This window comes from Medicago sativa, chromosome 5 (genome assembly GCF_051527215.1).
Source record: "Medicago sativa cultivar Bolivia chromosome 5, Bolivia_mono, whole genome shotgun sequence".
Classification (NCBI taxonomy): Eukaryota; Viridiplantae; Streptophyta; class Magnoliopsida; order Fabales; family Fabaceae; genus Medicago; species Medicago sativa.
In genome coordinates this window covers 15,055,177-15,076,148 of record NC_140753.1, presented here as the reverse complement: position 1 = coordinate 15,076,148, position 20,972 = coordinate 15,055,177, and the positions used below count along the sequence as shown (strand labels likewise).

Sequence of the window (20,972 nt, the reverse complement as noted above, 5' to 3'; positions counted from 1 at the left end):
TTTTCTCCCTCTATTAAGATGCTTTATTTATGATTGTACTACAGCCTACCACATGTTTTCATAGGTCGTAAAGAGTCATTGACTTGGCTTCTGCATTAAACATGAATTATGCTTTGCTTGTTTATATTGCATTAGAAACTGAAAAGTACCTCTCATAAAGTGCAGTAATTTAGCTCAGATTTTTGTGTGGGTGTCAAGGAGTGTATTGCCACCTAAGGATGTCTATGTATCATAGCTCTTACAAATAACTGTTTTAAATACTAGGATTAAACATGTTAGCGTACATGGGATCTTTGATATGTTTTGTTTCAAAGTAGCACTTGTAATAATAAATTTTTAGTTTGATCTTCATTGTTTTGGTTTACTTTTTTTTTTTTTTCTTTCTTGTTTTAGTTCATGTAATATATTTTCCCTTGAGTTTCTACCATGTAAATTAATTAAAACATAAACTAAAATACTGAGTGCTAAAACAAAAAAGTATGGCTCATGGACCAAAACATTGCATGCTGAGAGCTAAAATACTTTTTTTTAGGGAAGAGCTAAAATACTGAGTGCTTAACTTATGTCAAAAAGTGACTTGATTTTCAACTCCTGCGTTTGAATTTCCCTAACACTATGTTTCGTTGAAGAGAAAAAGGAAAGAGAGAGTAAAAAAACTTCTGCGTTTGAATTATCTGATATTGGATTAATAATTTACTTCTTTTTTTCAGCTTCCTAAGAAAGCTTTAAGAAATTATTTCCTCTATGAATTTGTTTCCAACCACAATTTTTTAAGAACTGAAGATTTTAATACTTTGCAGTATTCTTTGTTAAATTACGATTTTGCTGAAGTTTGTATTCAACTGCAATATTTCAGTCTTTTTTTTCTTTTTTATCAAAAAATTTGAATTTGCAATATTTCAGTCTATGTACACCTGTGAAACATGTATTTCTTGCAACGAAATTCAAACTTCTATAAATGTCAAGTTTCCTAATTGCATCATGCCCACATGCAAGCATGTATGTGATACATCATATATGGATTTTAATATATGCTGCGTATATGTCCCAGTTGTCTTTCATATGAGATCATTGACAAAATAAAAATACTGTAGAAATGATTATAAGGAACAAGAGGGACTAAAATGAACAACAAAGTGAAAGCTTAGGAATTACTCAGTTTTTTTCCAAGTTACTAATATGTCAGACGCATTACACTTTCGGGAATCAAAATGATGGTTTTTCCTTAAAAATAGCTTCGTTGTGACAAAACAGTCTCATAGATTCGACAAATAAGAAAGGTGCGCTATACAAACAAAAGAAAGATGCACTATGAATACAATAGATCTTCACCCTCAATATAATATTAGTATTTGTCGTTTTACAAAAAATACAAGGGAAACTCGATGGAATCCATAACTTTCTCAATGTTTTTTTAATTGTCTAAATATTCAAGAATTAAGACAATTCTTTTTCGAAAGAAGAAGTAAGACAATTCTAATGCTCCCTTCCGCCATGCACAAACTAAACCAACAATTAACATAAACACGAAGATGAAAGCTTCTACAAATACGGATACCCCCAATACATCAAAATTCATTGCCCATGGGTATAGAAAGACCGTTTCAACATAAAAAAAAAAAACAAAAACAGAGCAAACATATAATAACGGATTTGAAATTGTAACCAAGCATCGCCCATTGTGCAGTTGCACGCATATGATACACGTAGGAAAGAAAGGGGCTGTAGGCTTGGAGCAAAATCATCCAGGAAAACGTAGGAAAGATGAAAACTTGGAAATCCATGCAAGAAATACTAGTGGAGCAGGCACATTTTCAATCTATATTTGCGACAACTATATTGTATATACTAAATACAATATGAAATTTATAAAATAAAACTGACATTCAATTATATTGTCCCTCCAACTGATCATTTCAAGCTTCGTCCCTACATGTCTCTGTTACAAATGAAACTTTCCGGTGATTCATGCTATTTATTACATGTGATTTTAAGCAATGTAACGAAATGGAATGCTACTCAATTCGTTTTGGCACATCTAATAATCAAGTTGATCTCCAATGTTAAAAAACAGAAATCAATTCAGTTGATCAAACTCAAGGCAAGTTGGAGCGTAATTTGTTTAATGGTGGTTATGAAATAATATACAGTACTTTTTTTGTTGTTGTCAAATTTAGTGATTGAGCAGTCGACATAGTTTCGAGCTTGTAAAAAAGCACCACCAGTAACTAAAGGGAAAAACAAATAAAATAAAGGAATTCCAACTGTTACCTGAAAGTTAATTTACAAAATCGTATAGCTGAGACGGCTTCAAGACTCCTTAGATTGTTGCTTCCTATTCAGCATCGCAAATAACATTAAATGATCAGACAAATGACCACAGTGACAATACTGACGAAAACAATGTTCAATATTTTGGTATCCTTTTTTGGAAGACAGTGTGATGCTCCTGAAAGTTGCAATGAGCTAGCTATTCGATACTTGTGCCTGCTCCTTCATAACTCGTGGTGTTCTTCAAAATGATCAGACCAATGAGAGAGCTTATATCTTCTTTCACTTCTCTTCTATGATATGATGAATGTGGTCTAGTAGAAGCAAGCAGCCTAAAATAATATTAATTGTTATCATGAAATAAAAGTTAAAACAAATTCAATCAAAAAATTGTAATATATCTACTAGTACATAGATACCTTATAATTGTTCATTACGCGATTTCATGTTTTGAAATTGTTTGAATGATCACCTCATTATCAATGTTGTTGAACACATCTTTCTCAATATAAGCCACTAGACAATCATTCATCCATTCATCTGCTATTCGATTACACAATGTACTCTTCACAAACTTCATAGCAGAAAAGGCTCTTTCAGTGGTTGATGTGGCGACAGGCAAAATCATAGCTAACTTCAAAAGAAGATAAACTAACGGATAAACAATATGTTTTCTAGTTTTGACCAACTTTTCAGAAAGATCATTGATTCCTTTTAAAGATGCAAATTCATCATCACTACGCACGTCAATGATGTAATTCTCAAGTTGATCATCAAGCATTAGTAATTCAATAGGAGAAAATTCATGAGGATAAAAATTTGCAAATTCCATCACCCTTGTCTTATCAAAAGTAGAGAACTTATTAGTTGGACTCAAACACGCCATACAAAGAAGCAACCGAGTATTTGTCACAGTGAAACGATCATTAAGTTCCTGAAGTTGCATGTCCACAACAGTATAAAATAATTCAACACGATAATGATGCTCTATTGTAATAGCTCGAGCTTTGTCTCCGTGTCGTGACTTCCCCTTGGGACAGAATATATTTTCCATGTGAGGAATATTAATGGCATGCGTATTACAAAATAAAATTACTTCTTGCAATAAAGACTCCCATCCATCATCCCTCATAGCTTGTAACAATTGCTTCACTATATCAACCAAATTCATAACATTAATGATGTCTTGGTCTTTTCTTTCAATTGTTTGCGACAATTCATATGATATACCCAAGACATTTTTCATCAAATGCAATGTGAATGCGAAATCAAACTCCTCAAACAAAAGTAGAAGACCATTGGCTTCAGCTCTTTGATCTGCATTTAATGCATCTTCTTTCACAATTTCAAGAACATCAGTTATATCAGAATGCATTAATATCAAATTAATCAGAGTTACATAATGTGAACTCCAGCGAGTATCCGTAGCTCTTTTGAGACTAATTTCTTGATCCAAACCTTGTCCACTAGGAACTTTTCCTTTTCTCAATGCCTCTCTAACATTGACTATTTGTCTTTCACGAAGCACGTCATGTTGCTTGCATGGTGCCCCAACAACATTTAATAAAGTGGACAACGAATTAAAAAGAGAGGCAACTTGAATGTGATTTTTGGCAATAGCAATTAACGTAAGTTGTAATTGATGAGCAAAACAATGCACATAAAATGCATAAGGGTTCTCCTCCAAGATCAAACTTTTGAGACCAGAAAATACCTCTGGCACGTTGCTAGCACCATCATAACCTTGTCCCCGAATTCTTGATACACTAAGCCCGTGTTTGCAAAACAATTCAACAATTTGCATTTTAAATGATAAAGCTGTAATATCTTTAACGTGAACAATACCAAGTAAACGTTCAACAATGCTCCCCTTTTTGTTAACATAACGCAAAGCAACAACCATTTGCCACTTATTTGATATGTCACGAGCTTCATCGACATGAATACCAAATAATTCATCTCCAAGATCACTTATAATAGCACTAGTGGTTTCCAAAGCAACTACATTAAGAATATCCTTTTGAATTGTTGGAGTGATCAATTGATCATTTTCTGAAGCATTTTCCATGACAAGACTTCTTGATTCTTTGCATTCAAAAAGAAATTTAAGAAGGTCAAGGAAATTACCTTGATCGACATAATCACTTGAGTCATCGTTTTGCTTTAGTATAGCGCGAATGCAGTCAATTGTAGTTGTTAAACGGCTTAGATACAAGTCACAAACTTGTTCCGATTGCTGCTTAGATAATACAACTTCAATATGCTGATTCTGTTTCATGAAATCTTGACACTTCTTCCACGCAAAGTTATGAGCACTATTAGGACCTCCAGCATGAGATGCAAGTCTTTCTTTCTTTTTCCAATTTGAGAATCCTTCCGTCACAAATGAATCTCCACCCGATTGCTTTCCAACATCAGGCCTAAAAAGGTAACAACAAAAACAAAATGCAGCATCTTTTTCAATACTATACTCTAACCAATTGCCATACTCAATATACCAAGACGGGCAAAATCTTCTTAAAGAACTTCCCATTTTTCTTTGGGGAAAAGCGTGTTTCGTAGGCTGGAATGGTCCTCTTTGTAGATAAAATTTCCGTATCTTATCTCGATCATTAGGATGATATGCTGACATTTTAATTCGCTTCCCAGGATCCAATGGCAACTCTTCCAAATTAACTTCAATTTGTTGCTCTTGAGATAGTGAGATAAGGCTTAGTTGTTGCTGTTGAGAATTAGTTTGTTGCTCAGTTGATGGCAGTTTCCTTTTCACAGGCAATTTGCTCTTAAAAAATCTTTCCATTATCTCCTACAATATAAAAACAAAGTTAATGACAATCAATTTTGAAGCTAGAGACGTGTTACCAACCCAATACACTTAATTTCAACTATAACCGATCAATTTGGTGAAATAACACAACTATCAGAAAATCACCAAATTATATGCATATCAAAAACCCTAAATTATCATTGACATTGAGTTCCATATCATCTTCCTATGTGAAGAGTCGCAACCTAGTTGAAGGGTGGCAGAGTTGGATGATATTCTGTTGCACCGATTTCCACTGCAACTTTGTTATTTGTCATATGAAAGTTTGAGGACAAGAACATAGTAGGGCGGGTGGGTACTTGGCTGTGGTGTATATGGTTGTGTGGCAAGCGTGAGTTAGAAATCCCACATTGGTTATAAAACCGGAGGTTGAACACTTTATAAGTGAGATAACCCAAAAAGTCAGTGTCTTAAATTTTTAGGTAAAAGTGTTGTGTCTCTCTCACTTGGTGTTGCTCTTGCCTAATGTGCGTGGTCTCCACCTTCCCTTTCCCTTGTCACCCAACAATATCTGGTATATTGTTGAGATTGTACCTCCTTGTATATCCCAGTTACATGATCAATATACAGTTAATCAGGAAATGGTAAACTAAGTAGATATGGTGTTTCCAAAGAAAAGAAATCAACAAGTTAAAGTTATTATTACTTTATAATTTTGCATAAAAAAATAATAATATAATTTATCCGTAACAGTGGCATAACCGGAAGAAACATTGACTGAAAAAAAAAAAAAAGAAGCAAGAGAAACAGGTTGGATTTGGATAGTATACCTGAAGACGAAAACAAGAGGAATGGCGTCGGCAAACGGTGGAGGGAGAAAGAAAGTGTGTCAGTATCAACTCAACTCTCAGTCTCAAGGGAGTGAGAGAACGTACCGGCAAGTTGGGGGTAATGAGTGTAAATTGCACATTTTAGTGTTCCAAATATCAAATGATATATGATAAACTAACTTATTTGATAATAGATAAGCTAACGGGTTGAATTAAATTAACCTTTAGGAAAATTACACCAGTTTATAAATATGAAATGTCGTAAAAATGATATAATTAATTAATATTAAAAAATATTCAATTAAGATTATAAGGGTAAAATTGAATTAACTTATTAAAAAATATTATAAGCTAGTGAAAATAAGTTACAAGGTTGTAAGAAAGTGACGATTATCAAACAAAGTCTTTTTTAGGTACCGTTTGACCCGACTTATTTGTAGGTTTAAAGCTACTTTATAATTAAGTCAATATATAAGTCCTTTAATAAAAAAAAGTTAAAGGTGTTTGGCAATTTTATATTTTTTAACTTAAAAATCATCTTTAAACTAATATATGTATTTGATTATGTATTTGGAATTTTTTATAGTTTTTATTAATTTTTATTGTTGAATGCATTGATCATTAAAAATATATAACAAATGAAGAAAATAGATCGCTAATAGAATAAAAAAATTAAAATACTGAATATTTTTTTAATCAATTTTATAAGAAAAAATTATGAAACGTTGATCAGAAAAATAATTCAAAACTGACTAATTTTTTTAAATAAAATAATTTTTGTATTGTTTAGAAATAAATATTTTTTACAAGAGAAATCACATTTTTCTTAATCGAAAGAAGGAAAAGATTTTTTTTTAAAGAGAAATAATGAAAAGATTAAAAAAAAATAGCAGGAATTATGCGAGTGGTATTTATTATGTTAATTTTTTTTGAGTAATTTATTATGTTAATTAGCAAGTAGTATTCATTATGTTAATTAGCTGGGGAAAAAACGTTGATTATGTTAATTAGCAAGGATTTTTTTTTTTTAAAGATTAGCAAGGAATTAATGGTAGCCTCGTATAGATGGAGTTTCAAATGAAAAATATTAAAAAAAAAAAAATAGCTGGTTTTATCCATGGCAGGAATCGAATAGTGGTCTTAAGTTGTAAGTTCCGTATAAAGCTAGTTTTTTTAACTTTTTTTCAATCTCCTTTTGGTTATATTTTCTTCTATAAAATTAAGTTGCTTATTTTTTGTATAGCTTGTCATAAATAGTGTTTGGCCCTCCTTTTACTTTTAAGGTGAAAGAAGTTGAAAATATTCAAGATTGAACATTGATGTTCAATTGAATATAAATGACTTATGAACACTCAAGTTGGTGTGGAATATCATTCAAGGAAGATGCTAGATTATAAATGACTTATGAACACTCAAGATTATAAATGACTTATGAACACTCAAGGAAGATGCTAGATTATAAATGACTTATGAACACTCAAGTTGGTGTGGAATATCATTCAAGATTATAAATGTTCAATTGATCCGACTATTTTCTGTTATAATTTTATAATAACCATGGCAGAGCACTCCAGTGCCGTGTCGTCATGCGAAGTTGTGTAACTTGAATATCAAGATAACATCATACAATATATTTAGGCCTAAATAAAATCCCCATTTTGACAAAAGTCGATTTCAATTGTACTGAATACAGAATGAGTACAGGCATGAATAAACATTAACACGGAACATACATAGTATACATACAGGCTTCTACAGAAGGTCAAAAAAATAATCTAAACCTTGACCAATTTCCCATATCGAGATGCCACATTCCCATGAACGGGCTTCCTCTAACCGCAAAGAAATTGACTTTAAAGATGGATAGAATACCGCATGCTTGATATCATTGTCATCAGTGTAAAAGAAAACATGCTCCCCACTGTTCTTATCCCACTGCAGAGTAGGTCTGTGCTTCTCCAAAAGTGCTAGGTAATCTCTCCCAATAATAGGTCCACCACCGGAACCTGCACTTACAAATTTCACCAATATGTAACACATAAAAATGCAGTCACATGATAAACCCCGGAAAAACCAAAGGAAAGTCTTCGGACTTACCCTTTGAAAGGGAGAAATCATTTCCATAGAAGTTGATGCCAAGAAATATCTTGGGGGCAATGTTTTGGGCACTATTGGCAGAGGCACCACCAAGAAGGATCTGTAGAATAATTTGAATCCATTTCAAAGGTGCATTCGGACCAGGGTTGTGAGGATTAGAAAAGTCATATGTCATTAACGAGAATCCATCAACAGCTTCACTTAAAGTCTCAAGATCTTTTGGACCAAAGTCATGTGCTTGCAGTTTCTCAGAAGATGGTGGACCTATAACATAGACCAACTGCAACTTCTGTTCACTAATATTTTCTGAGCTTACAGAATGCAGTGCATCTCCAAGCTGTTTTACAAACTGCAAAGCCTGCACATGTAAAAGAAGAAAGACCATATCAACTGATATAGTGTGCAAATACAAAATGGAAATATTTGCCTCATATGAAACGTGATGAAAGAATTTACAATATTCTGTTCACCCCACAGTCATATATACATCACAAAACAGAATTGTCTTACAGGTAAAGCCGAAGGTGAGAAAATTGTAATGGAAAGTGTTCCATATTCCATACAGAAACTGAAAGACCTCTTACAGATCACTAAGATATCACCTAAACTTAAAGAATAAGCAACTGAAATTTGTGGCACAATCATTTGATGCCTGCCCAGACCTCGTAAACTCAAAAATTTAACAGAATGAAGAAAAGAGCTCACTCCGTGAATTACAAGCAGAGTTGCATATATTTTATCTTTTTTGAGTGAAGAGTATCTCAACATTAAACAGAACATAACAAATACTCACCAAATTCCGCATGCTTGGATCACGCAAGATACCATAAGCCGCCCACCTTGACCAAGATTCCAGGACAACACCATCATATCCCATTTCCCTACACAAGAAGTACATTCACATCAAAAGCAAACCATATCACAACAGACCCAATGTATCAAGAAAGGAAGAGCTTCATATAGGAATATGAATATTTGCTGCCATAAAAAAATCCTGATATCAATGCAATTCACGGTAATGGGTTCTTTAAAGCAGAGGAATTTCTCATATCGCATTTAGCTGGGTAAATGAAGTATTAATACACCACCAGCCATGGTTAAAAGAATTATTGGCAAAAAAAAAGTGTATTTAAGAAGAACAAATCACTCAAGTGGTTAATTAAGTTAACCAATGGTTTGCTTAATGACATTAACCACTTGTGATCATCATTTAACCAATTGAGCGGTTAGTTGACTAGTTCTTAACTAGAAACAGTTTTACTGAGGATTCCTTTTGAGTAATTTCACATAAAAAATTTCCCCTCTTTTAGAATTACAGCACGATACACTCATTGCAGTATACAATTACATATAGCACCAACGAATTATTACAACATATGATAATCAGATACGGAATAGCTAAACCAGTCACCACGAGAAGATCATATAAGCAAAAGCTAGATATTTTTCTAGCATAAGAAATTACTCTCTTTCCATAAAATAAAACCATTGCCTTAAAGGTGTATCACAAAATAATCAGAGGCTTACTTGCACTCTGTCACTATAAGGTCAATGGCTTGGTTCCTTTGTTTCTTTTTTCTCAACAGTTCTTCAGGTGATGCTTCCAGAACAACTCTAGGCAAGATCTACATGTAATAGAAAAAATAATGGAAGGTTCATTAAGGCCATATCTAAAGAAAAGCATACAAATAATACTCGGATAATATAATTAAACAATTGTTAGGTCTGACATGTTAATGATATCATCCAAGGTCAACCATTGGGAAGGAAAAATTATTAGCTAGTCCAAGGCCCAGGAAGGAAACATTATTAGCTAGTCCAAGGCCCAAAAAACCGACTGATCTGGACACTTTCACTTAGGAAGGGGTTAAAATAGAGAACAAACTTAAGAATAACTTACGTCATAAACTCCCCCGCATTCCTTCTCTACAGCTCACGAGGCAGTAGGAATGCTTAAACAGTTACAGACTTGCTTCAAATTTTAATTGCTAAATTGGAGGAAAAGATATATGTCACACAAATTTTAATTGATATATTGGAGGAAAAGATATATGTCACATAGATGACATAGCTATTCTGTTTCCATATTTTTTTATTTTTTCATTCTATGATGTAAATTTCTAATTATGAAATGGTTATATATTACATCTCTAAAGCCCACTAACCAAGTGTTACTCCTATTAGCGAGCCCCAGACACAACTCCCTAATTTATCTCTATTTTCTAGTTTACAAATCCAAAATTAAGAATGTCATGGAGTACATAGCATAGCTTTTGAAATTAATATAAAACACGTGTAAAGACTGGACAAGAGATATTATATTTGTCATTCATATAATGAAAATAAGTTCAGAAGTTGAGAACTTGTTCGTTTTACCAAAGCTTCTCCCGTCTTTTTAAGCTCCAAGATCCATCCTCTGTCAGCATTATGTCTCCCCTCCAGAACTAAGCTAGTCTGTTGGCTGGCAATAGCAACTGATGAAGCAAAACCATAAAGCAATATAATAAAAACTAACTAAATAACAACCCCCAGGATTTATCAATGAGTATATACTAGAATTTCAGTATATTGCATAAATTACATACACGTTAGAATAGGAAATATTCTGCTGACACTTAAGGCTGTGATGTCAATTCATATCAAACTTGATATCCTATTCCTAAAAGGTAGGCATCCTAAGTCATGTCGTATTAGAAAAAAGAAGGCTAAATAACAAGTAAAACTTCAGAAACGACAATCTAAATATGCTATAAATTTTTGGATGCTTGCAAAATATATTTGAAAGCTCTAATAAAATGAAACGAGGAGGGTTAGGAATGTGACAGATTTCAACTATGCCCCCATCCCTCTATTTTTCAAAATAAGTCATTTAGGACTGAGGTACATACCTCTTTAAATCATACCAGACAGGTGACAAATGTGTAAACTTAGAGTTGAACCTTTTCGCCATTTCATAACCATGAGAATTCCTGCCACAATAAATATTTTTGAAGATACATATGAATTGTAAATATAAAGCTATATATTTAACATGAGGATTGACATGTAAAGAACAAAAAATAGCATATAATAAAATTGAATTTTCACTGTATGAAGAACAAACAAAACAATATAACTATCCTAATGTTAGGAGTGAGGATACAGATCACAGTGTAGAATCTAGATGACGTTAAGTAATGTGAACCAAAAAGGAAAAAGAATCATTAACCAACTGGTTACCACCACAAAAAAAACTACTCTACTGTCCAAAAGTCTCAACTCCGTTTTATTTGCTTTATTTGAGTCAGTTTATTTTGTGTTAGGGTATAAACTTAGGAGCGAACTACTATGTAATAATGCGTTCAAATAAATTTCCAAATCTGAGTACCCCAGAATTGCAGTTGCCACTGGCACAAACTCATTCAACAAGACCAGCTGTAAAAGAGTACTTATAAGTTTTTTTTGAACAAGGAAAAAGTACTTATAAGTTAATATAAATTTACGAGTCAGTCTATGCTCAAGTATAAAATTAAGAGGAAATTATCATGCGCTACAAAATACAAATTAGTGTTTCATAATCATATTATCATAACATTCCAAACTAAGTTCAGACATGACCTGCTCTAAGTTTAAACACTTGTTATAAGACAAGTTATAAAATTACAATAACAAAAATAACAATTCAATACTGATAATAATTACCAATTCTTAGAATTTGGGTTGAAATCTATGAAGTACAGACACGGACACCAGACACGACACAAACACATCGATACTGATGATAATTTGAGAAAATGACATAATTCAATGTAATCATATGTGTAGGTGTCGGACACGATATGTATCCGACACGCCTAATCGAGAGTATATGTGCTTCATAGGTTGAACCTAACTCAACATTACAAAACTGGCTGCCCTCACTAACTAACTAACTAACTAACCGGTGTAACTAATTATTGTAATTAACTATTGCGTCTAAAGCAGATTGGTGTTTTATAAAGAAAAATACTAAAATCAACATACATTTATTCATTCAACAAAAAACAAAGCATACCAGGGAGTAATGTATCCAAGTACGGGATAATCATAACGCCGCATAGAAACATTTTCCGATACTTTCATGTTCTCCTAATTCATAGTAAATTCACAACATTATTAACAATAATCAAAACTTAAATCCTCAATTGCACTCTAAACCATCAATTTCTCAGCGTAGTTACGGCAATGCTTACAGTGAGTATGTCTTGGCAATTGGCGTCGATTGTGACAAGGCCTCGTTGATATACATACGATTCATTGCTTTGCGAAGGAGAAGATTGTCTGAACCGGTAAGCGACGACGACGGCGATCACCGACGATAGGATGAAGAAGGCAACGATTTTGATGGCACCGGAAGGTGAGGCGGAGTGAGTGAGTTGGTCTGGTTGTGAAGATGTGTTGATTTGGTTTTTCCGGTGACCGGAACTCTGGGATGACCGGTGTTGATCTCGCTTCTTCGCCATTTTCCAGTGGCCGGAACAACGGTGTTTAAACAGATTAGATCAGTCACCGGGTAATTAAAAATGGATTTGAGGAAATACTTGTGTAAAATAAATTAAATCCATCTCCAATAATCAGTTTTTTTAAAGTTATTAAAGAGGGATCTTGTATTCTTACGAACTTTTTAGATACTCCATCCGATCCTGAATACAAGAGAAGATTATTTAACATTTATTGAACAAATGATGTATTTAGTTTATATTATAGCTTAGATACATAAATTATTTAATGAATATAAAAAAAAAATTCTCTTATATTTAGACATCAAATCAAATAATTATATAATGCTTCAACTTAAAATTATATAATGCTATAATTATAAATATTCAGAATATGCTGACGTAAATTTTTTACATGGATTAAAAATGTTGATGGAAAATTTTACAGAGACTAAAAATGCTGACGGATTTTTTTATAAGAACTAAAAAGTGCGATTTTATTTTATAAGGATTAAAATTGAAATTCTGAATATTTATCGGGATCATATACTTAATTAAACTTTTTTTTTTTTGAGAGATTCTTAACAAAATGTTACTAGGACACTTATGAGTATTTTCATTTTAAAAATTGTGATATCTCAGTACACAAATCTTAACAACCAAATGGTCAAAGGAGATGTTAATATTGACAACCCTATAATTTGACTAAATTTTTGTGGATGATAAATCTATTCCCAAATCTATGAAGTGACCATAGAGTGGAGACAAATAAATGAGGGTAACTTTGGCACAACACTCCACCGGCGGATCCAGTGATTGACGACATCGGCTCTGTTTGGTAAGACCATGAAAAGAGCTTATAGCTTATAGCGGATAGCTTATAAGCTCGTCTGACAAAATAAGCTCTGTTTGGTAACATTTTTTACAACGAGCTTATAGCTTATTTCACGAATTTCCACGAGCTTATAAGCTATTTTTCAGAAGCTATTCCAAGTAGCGTTTGAGCTTATAGCTTATAGCTTATCATCTTTTATTCCATTTTTACCCTTATTAGTTTAACTAAATTTCATTTTTTTGCCCTTTAACATTCATTATATTATAAATTAAAATACATATGGTTTAAACATGCATATATGAATGATTCTTTTTTTAATGAAAGATATTTTTTTTTCCAGTTACGTTTACCCTTATGTTTTTACAATTGTTATGTTTTTTTTGGTAACTATTTCAATATTTACTATCGCTATATTGTTACGGCATAGCATTATTTTTACGCTTTACTTTTTTTTTTTTTGGGTACAAACTACTTTTTATTTTAAAGAAGGTACAAACTACTGTTACATTTAAAATATGTAATTTTGTTTTTGAAGCGATGTAATTTTATTTATTGTTAATATATTTTTAACACTTTATATGTAATTTTTCTAGACAAATGAAAATAAATATAAATTAATATTTAGGGATTAAAAATTAATTTAATAATAATATTAAATTAATAAATTTAAATTATTAAATTTTAAGTACTTAGTTGATATAAACTTTATTATGAATTAAAATTGTCCTTTTATGTCATTTTACATTTATCAGCTAGTTGAACGCTAATTTTACCAAACACTTCAAATAGCTTATCAGCTATAAGCTATCAGCTATCAGCTATAAGCTATCAGCTATAAGTCATCAGCTATAAGTCATCAGCTATAAGCTATCAGCTAGCTTATCAGTCATCCGCTATTTTTACCAAACAGAGCCATCAGTTTCGCCGCAAGCATGGACGGTGCATCATTTTTTTGACCAATGGACGGTGCCCTCATTGATCGTTACATGTTTGTAGACTAGTGATAGTAAACACTACAAGAAATTCACATATTACTACAAGATCATGTGATCTAACTCGAATAAATATGTATAACAATATCAACCTTGTAAGCTGAGTTAAGTTTTGGTCCCGTGAGCATAACTCAGTTAGTAGGACAATGCATTATTATTATATGCAGGGGTCGGGGTTCGAACCCCGGACACCCCCCTTATTCACTTTATAAAGTGAATTCTAGCCACTAGACTATCTGACAAAAAAAAAAAAGAATGTGCAATAAAAACAATATTGTCAACCATAGACAATATAAAAAAACACTTTTTTATCTAATTTTAATCATATTATCTCAATAGAAATATTTGAATATACACCATTTGGTTACTATTATAAACAAAAATTCATATTTTAAGTTCTTCAATAAATAATTTATTAAATGAATCTAAAAAATACATTTTTATATAATATAATAATGACTGTATGTATTTTAATAAAAAATAAATAGCATTTTCGTTTACTGTAATATTTTTTTGGGCACCGTCCATACTTGAATTGCAATCCTTTATGGTTTTAGTTATGCAATTCAAGTTTCCTTCACTACTACTCCCTTGAAGCATCTTTTCCATCTAAGCTAGATGATTTATGATGTGTGCGAATCTTTGATAATCATGTTATAAACATGTAACTAATATCCGTGGAGAATCTGTTCAATACACAAGGTCATACATAATATTCAACCACTCGACGTAGCTAATTTTAAATGAGCTGGACATTTTGACCTTGTGCCTTCAACATTTATGTGTTAAAAGAAAAATTTAAAATCAAAACAAAAAGGAGAGGGATAGATTATTGAGGATTTCCGCACCCAGCCAATTAACATTGATTGAAAGCTGCACGTTTTTGAGTGTGAATTGTCTCATGTCCGGTGTCCATGTTCTTAGAAATATTCTTAGAAATGCAATTAGAATATAATCAGATTGAAGATACAGTGTATCCATAGTTTCACACAGTTACTGTATTTCACGTATGGAAGAAGATATTCCAATTCAAAACATAGACATTTTCCTCAATATTTGGTAAGAGAATATATAATGTGAACATTTTTTCATGATACAAATTCATCTTGTTTCCACACACCTCTTTGTACAAATACTAATTTCTTGAAACTTTCTGCAGCATCACATTGGATGTATGAACAAAAATGCAATATGCTGCAACATATAGCATCATGCCTTTGCTTTTCACATGCAAAATATTTGAATTGAATGGTGTATCATTATTGCCTAAGTGAACCCCGACATATTTATTGTTCTTGAACTCTTAGGGTATCTGGTTCATAAACCAAAGTACCAAACATAGAATCTTTTTGTTTACTTTTGACAAATTTCTTGCTTGGTATCAACAAGATTAACTGAATGGTGATGATGCCATGATTCTTAAGGCAGGAGGGTGAAATTCTTTTGGTTGTTAGAATTTGTAACATTGATTTGGAACAATGAATTGTGTCCACTGTAAATAATGAAATGTTACAAAAGCATATGCCCTATATTGTAATTAATAAATTTACTAATTATCATTTTTCAGTGAAATGCTGCAAAGTAAGAAAAGCACAGAGTAGAAATACTTCGACACAAGGTACAATGGTGGAGATGGGAAAATTAAATTTGCTGTAATATTCGAATTTCTAACTAAACAATGGAGACGAGTTAGATGTAGCTTAGGAATATTGCTTCAAGATGTAGGCATTGTGATAATCTTACTTTTGTTATCATATAAGAATTTAGAAGTTTTGGCGAGTTGGGTTTCAGAAGCTCATCAGTGTCAGGGTAGACATGAGATGAGTTGCAGACAAATCTTCGTTAAACTTTCATAACACCATGCTTCAAAATATTCACATACGTTGTTCAGATCGGAGATGTCTCTATAACTATACTACCAACTACCAAGGTTGAACTATTGCTAGAGTATAATGGAAGGCATTAGTGTCATTTTTTTGTTTGTTTGTGTTAACCCTCCGGATCTCACATATTTTGGTAATGTGGAATTCGGTTAGAAGACAATTGACATGTAAAGTCTGGCTATGAATTATTCCATTTAGGATTTGAATTCGGATTCTCCTGAACGATTCGTCCTTAAGTGAAGTTCATTAACCACTTGAGCTCAATCACTCGAGCACTCTAAAAACCAATGTGCGTTTAGTGAATGATCTATTCGAGACTCCGACGACACCATAAGCTCAACTCAATCTCAAAGTGGATCTCAGACAATCTGGCCCACACAAGTGGTGCAGGTTTGGTCACCCTTTTGGACTATACCAGAACTACTTCCTTAGCTTTGTTGATTTATTAAACCATCATGAAACCCTCGATCATTGAAAGAAACAACTCTTTGTAACCACCATCACTCCTTTTTTTGTTGCTTATGACTAAATACCTAACATTTAATGAAAATGACCAATGTCAAGGGTGATATAATTATGTTCCTTTTTAGATGGAATCACTCTTAAAGTGACTTTTATCATCATATAATCATCATACTTTGCTTCTTCACTTCTTCATTTCTCACACATAGTTAAACCATATATGACATATTATTTACTTTTCTAAACATAGCTAATAATTGATTGACAAGTCCATTTCTAGATCTCATCCCTTGAATTCTACCTGTTGAAAAAGTTACTGTTTTTTTTTTTTTTTTTTTGCATAAGCATGCCTAGCTAGTCCTTTCATGTAGCACTTTGGTGCCATTAATGGCACCGTGCCATTAAATCTGGGCCATTAATGACATCAAGATAGATGTGTTGTGTGGCCCAGATGCAATGGCAATGTGTTTGTGTGGCCCAGATTTAATGGCACGGTGCCATTAATGGCACCAAAGTGCTACCCGTCCTTTCATAAGTCCAACATCAAAGTGATTATAATTAGAGTGGATAATGCACTATGCTGAAGTAGAGTATGACACGGATCTTTTAGGTGTCATTTCTTATTTTTTTACATGAAATATGATGTGATCCACTCACTTTCAAATACTACCAATTGTTTTAGTCTAACTCTACATTACTTGCATTAACTAATCTTAATCTTCTTAATTATTTGATTTCAGTTCACGCCGTTATCTTGATATAATCATTGCTTAATGAATATTACTTGATTGGCTCACTTTTAATTTAATGGTATGCTAATTAATGCTTGAGTTTTTTTAAAGCACCATAGTTTTGAATTTTGAACAAAACTGTGCAACAGTTTTCACACCTTGTTATGGGCCACTAGTGCATTTTGGAATATTATTCTCATAAAAATGTGGTGGATACTGCTCATAGTTTAGTGATAAGTGGACAGGTTGCTTGAGCTCGATCGGCAAAGGCGATTGCAGCCGTACTATAGTATTTAAACACAAGTTGTATTATGTAAATCATAAGTTTGAATACAACTGTAGTCATAGTCGTAGACATAATTGTTCAAACTCCATGATCAAATATCGTGCATATTCTCTGTTTATGTTTTTCACATCCTTTTACTTTTGAACTAGATAACTGTTCTAACACAGTAGTTTCAAAGGCCTCAACATAAACCACATGAATTTTGTTTGTGGGATAAAGGGTACTCAAGTTGCAATCTTGGACTTCTTGTGTATTTTTCTTGCTTCTTATCATGCAGCATATATATACCTTATGTTCAGGCAGTTGAATTTTATGCAAAGCAGAATTTGGAATTAATATTTACAGAATTTAATTATGCACTGATATATAGTTTAAAACTATTTTAAAAATTTAAATATTGTACATCCAATCCAACTATGTCATAAAGAGTTTTTTATAAAAGTTTCATTCAAAGAGCTTCATCAAAAGTCTAATAATAATAATATTCTACTAATTAGTAGTATTAGTATTATTCCTCAGATGGAATTAGTACAAAAACGCTTCAAATTCTCATGCTATATGTATATATGAGCTTCAAATTAGATTTACCTAACCCTACGAAGTGCTAAATAAGCAACTAATCTATAACCAACCAACATTAAGGCCATGATGAACACATCAACCCACATATGATTCAATCCCATTGATTTAATTGAAGGAAAGTCCATAACCTTGCACAACTCTCCCTTTGAACATTCATAGTAATCATTTTCATTGTATTGAACACCAAGAAGAAGCTTGTAACAGTAGTAGCTATAGCTTAAGTACTTAAGCCACACTATGAAAGGTGGAATTTGTTGTATATAGTATCCTCCAGCAATGAGAAAAACAAGTGTTGTCACAGAAGCTAGTGTAGTTGCTTGTTTAATCTCCATCAAAATAGCACCAAATGCTAATCCAAGACTCTGAGAGACAACAACACTGTAAAGAACAACAAGAAGTGAAAGGATGAAAGTGACAGGATCAGGTTTAAGTCCTCCCATCCAATAGAGTATGATGACAAATGCTGTTGGTAGTGCTAGCTCAAGTGGCAAGTCTCCTATTGTTCTTGCTAGAAAGTACGATGAAAGACGGTACATTCCCGAGGATCGTTCCTTGATTAGCATTCTTCTTTCTTGTGGAAATGTGAAAACTGCATTGTAGAGAGGGTAGAATCCCCAGAAAACAGCAAAGAAAAATAGCAAAGCTGTCTGCATTACAAATAAACAAACCTCGATCGTGTTAGTCCATCCGTTCTAGCGCAAGTGATTGGTACCGAAAAGATGAAGAAATTATTTCTTACCCTATCTTCAAGGTGTGATGCTGGTGTATGCCACCACAATAGTCCAGCTAGAAAAGCTACACTTATGACTTGGAATATTCTCAGCCTATTGAATGCTTCATGCCTTCTTTCCCTAACTCCCCTTTGTAATAGTACAGTGAATTGATACCACCAGCTTGTACACCATTGTTCTGGATTTATTTGATTCCCTGCATTAATTTATTAAGAAAATATAGTAAGAGTTAAAACAAATAAGTAGTAACCAAAAGGGTAATATTTTCCTTTTGGATTTTTTTTTCCTATAAAGATAGAACATGAACACTTACTTGTGCAAGCATCTTTTGTATTGTTGTTGAAGTTGTTCACCTCCATGCTAGAAACTTCGGCTTTTAGCCTTGTAGCTATGTTTTTGTCATATGCCGAAATTAGAGATTCTCTCACAGTCTTCCTCTCATGTTCCAAGGCCTCACTTTGTTCAGTTACATGCTTAGAGTCCGGTGCAATACCTGCAATTGACATTGTTAGCATTTCTTTCATCGAAAGACAATTTACCGAATATTTCATTTGAGTAAAAGAGAATTTTGGAAGTCCATGACGTGTCGGCTCAGTAGTAAGAGTCTGACATTGTAATCTCAAGGGGCAAAATTTAAATCCCTCGGAGACGGTCATAAAATGGCTATTAGTGTCACTTTAATTAATAACAAAGAATAAAATAATGGTTATTGATTATTACCATTGGCAAGATCAAGCAAGAGATCAGCCGGATTAACAGTCACAGAAGTGGAAAAACCGACAGATGAGAAGTATTCAAGAGCAGCTGAAGCAGGACCATAATATATAGGACACCCTTCAGATAGCAACACAACCTTATCAAACATATAGTAGAGTCTACTTGAAGGTTGATGAATTGTTGTAACAACAGTTCTACCACCACTAGCAAGTTTTTTGATAGTGTTCAAGATTCTCAAAGCAGTGGTAGAATCCAAACCAGAAGTAGGTTCATCAAGCAACAAAAGGCTTGGATTTATAAGCATTTCTTGTCCTATACTCACTCTCCTTTTTTCACCACCTGATATACCTCTCAAAAGTGGTCCTCCAATCATACTATTCCTACAATTATTTAGTCCTAACTCAGAAATCACTCTCTCTACATGCACAACTTTTTCATCTTTTGTTAAGGTTTTAGGAAGCCTCAAAAGTGCAGTGAACACTAGTGTTTCGGCTACGGTTAAGTGAGGGTAAAGAACATCATCTTGAGCTACAAAACCTGTTCTTCTTTTTATTGAACCTGAGAAAGGTTGATTGTTGTAAGTGGTTTTTCCGGTTAGTTTGCCGTTGAGACGGCCTCCGAGTGCTGTTAGGAGTGTTGTTTTGCCACTGCCTGATGGCCCTAACATAGCTAGTATTTCTCCTGGACACACCACACCTGTGATACCATTCAGTATAGTCTTCTCTTTTTGGTTTACTTTCACTTTGTATACCAAATCCTCAAACTGCATACACCAAAATAGAACAAATAATGAGTATAGTATGTTATGTTATAAATATTATATTATGTACACTATTGAAACTAAGTCTTGTTAATTACCTTTAAAGTTATGGGATACATAATGAGTTTTGGCAATGATTGTTCATTGTTTGAGCTACGAGGATCACTCATGTGTGGTGATCCTTCCAAAGAGAGAGTACTATTAAAGTATTCTGGTTTTGGTGCTATGCAATTTTGTGGCATGGTTAAAGAAAAAGAAGAAGAAAAAGTGAGAGTAGTGATAATTGACAATAAGTTGTGATATGAGGTGATGATTGAGAACTTAGAGAAGTTAAGAAGTTCCTTTTAACTTAACACCTTAATGTGTAGTGAGTAGAAGCACATAAATATATAGCCTTCTTTGGACGGTGGAGTCCACCTTTTTTCCCCAAAAATTATTCTAGCACAAGTTTTAAATAGCGGTCCGACCACGATATTTTTATCACATGTAATTTTCATCGAATAAGTTGATTTAATCCCAAATTGCGATTACATTATGGTCACAGAGACATAAAAATCATGATGTCTCAACC

At 33.0% G+C, this 20,972-nt stretch overlaps 2 protein-coding genes and 1 pseudogene across 3 annotated transcripts; all 3 read right to left on the bottom strand.

Moving 5' to 3' along the window:
• Window positions 1–2,691: 2,691 nt before the first annotated feature.
• On the bottom strand, window positions 2,692–5,982 carry LOC146920417 (uncharacterized; annotated as a pseudogene). The gene is made up of 2 exons (XR_015011781.1): window positions 5,869–5,982; window positions 2,692–5,077 (listed from the first exon to the last, which is right to left on the bottom strand). The product of XR_015011781.1 is annotated as an uncharacterized LOC146920417 (transcript).
• Window positions 5,983–7,481: 1,499 nt separating this feature from the next.
• On the bottom strand, window positions 7,482–12,514 carry LOC146920416 (Glycosyl hydrolase superfamily protein). Its single transcript, XM_085713846.1, has 8 exons — window positions 12,177–12,514; window positions 11,999–12,072; window positions 10,854–10,934; window positions 10,342–10,426; window positions 9,493–9,590; window positions 8,759–8,846; window positions 7,966–8,323; window positions 7,482–7,874 (listed from the first exon to the last, which is right to left on the bottom strand). Exons 1-8 carry the CDS (start codon window positions 12,444–12,446, stop codon window positions 7,621–7,623), a joined length of 1,308 nt encoding a protein of 435 aa, XP_085569972.1. The 5' UTR covers window positions 12,447–12,514; the 3' UTR covers window positions 7,482–7,620.
• A 5,514-nt stretch (window positions 12,515–18,028) lies between these two features.
• Window positions 18,029–20,763, bottom strand: ABCG14 (ATP-binding cassette 14). Its single transcript, XM_085713844.1, has 5 exons — window positions 20,500–20,763; window positions 19,645–20,404; window positions 19,238–19,417; window positions 18,933–19,120; window positions 18,029–18,840 (listed from the first exon to the last, which is right to left on the bottom strand). Exons 1-5 carry the CDS (start codon window positions 20,641–20,643, stop codon window positions 18,196–18,198), a joined length of 1,917 nt encoding a protein of 638 aa, XP_085569970.1. The 5' UTR covers window positions 20,644–20,763; the 3' UTR covers window positions 18,029–18,195.
• Window positions 20,764–20,972: the final 209 nt, after the last annotated feature.